The sequence below is a fragment of the Triticum urartu genome, chromosome 7A (assembly GCF_056163025.1).
Source record: "Triticum urartu cultivar PI428250 chromosome 7A, HENAU_Tu73, whole genome shotgun sequence".
NCBI classification, from domain to species: domain Eukaryota; kingdom Viridiplantae; phylum Streptophyta; class Magnoliopsida; order Poales; family Poaceae; genus Triticum; species Triticum urartu.
Genome location: NC_141879.1, coordinates 677,913,761 through 677,919,050, shown reverse-complemented (window position 1 = coordinate 677,919,050; position 5,290 = coordinate 677,913,761). Strand labels below are relative to the sequence as shown.

Here is a 5,290-nt window from a genome sequence, read left to right as displayed (position 1 = left end):
TCAAAAATTATACATACGTTGGAGACGTATCAGTGCTGATGATGCCAGTGCAGAGGATGCTACCGAACTCAAGTGGGAGTTCGACGAGGATTCGGGCTGTTACTATGTTTCTTTTCCGGATGATCAGTAGAGGAGCCCAGTTGGGGCGATCGGGGATCTAGCATTTGGGGTTGTCTTTCTTTATTTTGGTTCCGTAGTCGGACCTTGTTTGTATTCTGGATGATGTATGATATATTTTATGTGTTGTGTGAAGTGGCGATTGTAAGCCGACTCTTTATCCCTTTCTTATTCAGTACATGAGATGTGTAAAGATTACCCCTCTTGCGACATGCCTACCATGCGGCTATGCTTCTAAGTCGTGCCCCGACACGTGGGAGATATAGCCGCATTGTGGATGTTACAGCTGCACTGTAGCAGCCTTAATAATTGATCTTAATTGACCTAGGTTTAGCCTAGATAAAAAACATCCAACATTCTCCGCCTGATCGCAAGGCTAAACTTATAAGCCCACTTCTTAATAAAATGGCATACGAGATAAAAGGATTGCAACGGTCCATTAGTACCGTATAACCCAGTTACTACAATATACCACGTCATCTCGAAATGGAATTTCTTTAACTTAGGAGCTCCATGAACTTAACTCTTACTTGAAAAACTTATGAGCTCATCCCTTTGCTGGAACTTATACAGAGCCAATAAAATACAATGGTCAATTAAGTAGCATTGATCTAACTAACAACAGTACATCATTCCATCGAAGGAACAAACCCCTTTAGGTTTGTGGGGAGATGGTGTTGCAGTGGTCCCAGGAGTGCAGTTTCTCTTCATATATTCTTGTGCATATCCTCATGTGCGCGCTTTAAAAAAAAGAGAAATATGTTTTGTTTCCAAAATCATAATTTGATCCTTAATAGTAGCCCACCATTTATTCTTTATGCCAACAACATTAGAAGGCAAGGCTCTTTGAAAAATATGATTCTTAGCTTTAATGTCTTTAGCAGAACACTTAAGCATCAAGAAATTAATCTTATATAATGCTTAACACTTATGCCTTATATTTAATACTTGTCTGTTGAGCCTTAAAACTTAATTCATCAAGGCGTTGAACATGTTTGATTCTGGAATTAATCTTTCACAATACCCTAGGTCTGACAGATATCTTTTGACATGTTACTCGAATAATCTGCACTCTTACATAACGAGTCCCGAGATAAATAATCGAGAAAAGTCCATTTTTCGTCCCTCAATTCTTTGATCTGGCCACTTTTGGTCCCTCAACTCTAAAACCGAACAGGTTGCACCACAAACTCTCCAAACCAGTCATATTTCGCCCCTCCGCAGAGACGACGCGGTTTCGCTGCTGACTCAGCCCGGGTTTGACAAGTCTTTGCCAACGTGGCGCGACTCTCTCTGTCCAGCTTGCACCAACAAACCAGGGAAAATTTGCCATAGTTTCGTTTGTTTTTTGAGAAATATGAGAGTAACAACACACAGTTTCTGACATCATATATAAATTCTGATAGGTTCATAGCACACACATTAGAGCACACATAGTTCCACACAAACAAATTAGATAGGTCTCACCATAGACATAACAACATACATAGTTCCACACAAACAAACTATAAATAGGCCTTAGTAGCACAACACTCAGTCCAGCAGTCTTGTAGGTAACTTCCTTTGCCTTTTTGTGTCCCTTCCAGGTGCCTTGAACTGTGAATTAGCATTTCCTGATTTCACATTAACAGTGACAACTGAGCTAGAACTCACATTGACAGTGACACCTTTCATTGCAGCCTTCGAGGAGGACTTGTTCTTCTGAATATTCTTCCCTTTCCCTTGGACAGCAGGCCTAGGAGGCTTGGACATGGGTACTGGTCTCTTTGTCCCTCTAGATGTGGCTGCATCATTGGTGCTTTGTTGAGAAGGCACAACATTTTCCTGCAATGTAATACATAGTAATGAGCACATGCAATACACAATAATAAACAAATGCAACATAAACTGGTTACTCACCCTGTGTGAACTCTGTTCTCTACTTTGTTGTCCACTCTGTTGTTCAGTTTGTTGTCTACTTTGTTGTCCACTCTGTTGCCCACCTGGCTGTCTATGACATGTTGTTCTGTTGTGACCAACTCCTTTGCATTTACCACACCTAATGAGTGTCCCAGTCTTTGGCAATCTGGTCTTCGACACTTTTTTCTCAGTTTCCTCCTTTCTTCTCTCAGTCTTTGGCCTACCAGGCATCTTGACATAACCAGGAGCCGCAGGTCTAGTCCGTGGTGATATTGGCCAACAATCCACGCCATTAACAGATTGCAGACAATGTGCATATGTTCTTTTGAATGCCTCAACATAAAAACAACTAGCAATGTAACTTGTCAAGTCACTAGTAATGGTGTGTATTGTTGCAATTGCATGTGCACAAGGCATACCAGATACTTGCCAATAACCACAAGTGCAGTTATTTCTATTTAGATCAACACCAAATCTGTAATGTTTCCTTTGGGTGACCTCAAACACATTATTTCCATTGCTGATAGGATGACAAGTCCCAGACCAATCTATGTACTTGTTCATCTTCTTATTTATAGTAGGACACACAATTTCTAATGTCCATTTCTCACATTTTTCAATCATTTCTTGAATCCTAACCATAACCTTTCGTCTAATTGCCTCAAGCATTGAAATAATAGGCAAAAATCTTGCATCTACGATCCATTTGTTGAAACTTTCACAAATATTGTTATCAACAGAGTCACAATTAGATCCTAACCTGAACCATGCCCTTGACCAGTGCTTGGGATCTAACCTGGTTACTGCCCTTGCACCTTCGACGGTCTCTCTTGCTAACTTTGCCCTTGCCAAGTTGAAAAGGCTCACAGAAGAAGCCTTTGCACAATTCCAGAAAAGTTTCTGCCACTCTTTCACTCTGAATTCTTTTCTCCAATTGGCATACACATGTCTTGCACAATTTCTATGTTCTGCATGAGGGGCCCAATTCTGTATAGCTGTGATGATACCCTGTACACAAATTGTGTTAGACATGGCATCACATACATCATATATTCCTGTGTAAATGAAAGAAAACATATAACTTACTTTTTGTTGGTCTGAAATTATTACCCAGCCTTCACCATCATATACATTGACATCTTTGAAGAGTAATGAGCAAAACCAGTCCCAAGAACCATTGTTTTCTTTCTCAACCACGGCCCAAGCAATTGGATACATTTGGCTATTTGCATCTCTTCCCAAAGCACATAACAACTCTCCATTTGTTGCTCCTTTGAAGAAGCACCCATCCAAACCAATGACTTTTCTATAGCCTGACATGAAACCTTGCTTTAAAGCATTCAAACACACATAAATTCTTTGAAAGGTTGGAATTGCACAAGCTGGATCAAGCTTAACCACAACAGTGCTACCAGGATTGCTCCTAAGCAACTCTTCTTGATAGTCAAATATCCTAGTGTATTGTTCCTTAGTTGCATCAAACATTTTCTTTATCACCATTCCCTTTAGCTCTCTTCACCTGAGAAGTACTAACTTCTGCAAACATGTCTTCCCTGATGTGTGCTTTCAAGTTTGCAATATTCCACATTGGATTAGCACTGATAACACCTTCATACTTAGCTGCAATCCTAGCAGCAGTAACAAGCTTGTTGTCTTTTCTAGAGGGGCATTGATGAACATCATTTATACTAGTAGTCTGCCCACTAGTAGATTTACTAGTTAGACTAGCCAAACAATACCAATTGCATGTCTTCCAGTCACAAGTTGCCCTACACCTATGAGAATCATTCTTTCTGAATTTTATGAACTTTTTTTTCTTAAGTCCATATTTAATAACTGCCTGCCTAAACTCTTCTTTTGAACCAAATTTCATGCCTAACACAAACTTGGGCACCTCCTCACTGTCCCTGAACCTTGGGAAATCATCTTGTTTGTTTCTTGTATCACCATCTTCATCGAAAGAGTCATCAAACTCAGTTGAATCCTCATAGGGTGTATCATTGCCATCTTTCTCTTCCCTATTATCTTCTCCAACAGTTTTTGTCAAGCCAACTCTAGGCTGTAGAAGGTATACATCATCCAGCACTTGTAACTGCCCTTGCTTCCTCTTCTTCTTGTACTCTACATATTTCTTGTTTATCTCAATTCCTTCTTCATCTTCTTCCGAAGGACACTCATCTCCAAGAACATAGTCACTGTCTTCTTCATCTGTATCATCTTCGACTGCCGGCGCGGATGCCTGTACCACTTCTGTTGTTACTTTCTCCATCGGGACAATTTGTCCCTGCTCATTTTCCACCTCTTCTACATCTGATGGGAGAGCGCGTGCCAATATATGATATTCGGCAATGTTCTCTACATATACTTCAGCTACTCCTCCCTCTTCAATTGCAGAAACCATGCTCAAACAGGACGCATCATCATGCAACAAACCAAGCCCATCATGCAGTTCTTTCCAAGGATATAGCCAGTGGAACTGCACTTCATCATCCTTCAAATCCTCCCAATGATCTTCCTTCAAGAAACCAACTATCTCTGGCAGTGACACTTTGTCTCGCTCCAAATGTGACATTCCAACAGCGCCATCAGCATAGTGTACATACTGCCCATCGTTCACAAAGTGCCCACCAAAATGAAATCGTATAGGAAGAAAGTCCAGAGGATCCATCCCACGTTCCTACATTAAGCAGATCAAAAATCAACGTAGTAATCCACAAACTGGCCATCTACTACAACTAACCGACCACAGATCAAAAATCAAACTAGTAATCCACTTACTGACCTCGATTTTGAGCTACTTCTCGTCTCCAGCCGCCACTCTACTCTAGCCGGAGCTCCGCAGCAGCAGAAGATAGCAGATCTTTGGTGCGCCGCCGCCGCCGACCGCCGCTGCCGCCGACCGCCGCCGCCGCCGCCGTCCGCCGTCTGACGACCGCTGCCGCCGCCGCCGCCTGCGTCGCCACAGCCGCCGCCAGAGCTAGCTAGGGTTCGGGCACGGGCCAAAGAAGGGGATCGAATGGCCCATCAAACCGGCTCGGTCGGGTCCTTTAGCTGACTGGACAGAGAGAGAGTTGGGCTACGTTGCCAAAGACTTGTCAAACCCGGGCTGAGTCAGCAGCGAAACCGCGTCGGGTCTGCGGAGGGACGAAATATGACTGGTTTGGAGAGTTTGTGGTGCAACCTGTTCGGTTTTAGAGTTGAGGGACTAAAAGTGGCCAGATCGAAGAATTGAGGGATGAAAAATGGAATTTTCTCTAAATAATCTGACAAAAAC

General features: G+C 42.3%; 1 protein-coding gene across 1 annotated transcript; it reads right to left on the bottom strand.

The window, feature by feature from the left end:
* Positions 1-1,522: 1,522 nt before the first annotated feature.
* On the bottom strand, positions 1,523-5,044 carry LOC125525747 (uncharacterized). The gene is made up of 4 exons (XM_048690757.2): positions 4,799-5,044; positions 3,103-4,693; positions 2,017-3,024; positions 1,523-1,941 (listed from the first exon to the last, which is right to left on the bottom strand). The coding sequence occupies exons 2-4, from the start codon at positions 3,514-3,516 to the stop codon at positions 1,651-1,653; spliced, it is 1,713 nt and encodes a 570-aa protein (XP_048546714.2). The 5' UTR covers positions 3,517-4,693; positions 4,799-5,044; the 3' UTR covers positions 1,523-1,650.
* Between the last annotated feature and the right edge of the window lie 246 nt (positions 5,045-5,290).

Excerpts from the sequence above, each read along its gene's own strand:
- LOC125525747 (XM_048690757.2), bottom strand. The coding sequence starts at position 3,516 with ATGGTGATAAAGAAAATGTTTGATGCAACTAAGGAACAATACACTAGG. Across the intron at positions 3,025-3,102 it reads TAATTTCAGACCAACAAAAA|GGTATCATCACAGCTATACA; the intron begins GTAAGTTATATG and ends ATTTGTGTACAG. Across the intron at positions 1,942-2,016 it reads GAGAACAGAGTTCACACAGG|GAAAATGTTGTGCCTTCTCA; the intron begins GTGAGTAACCAG and ends ATTACATTGCAG.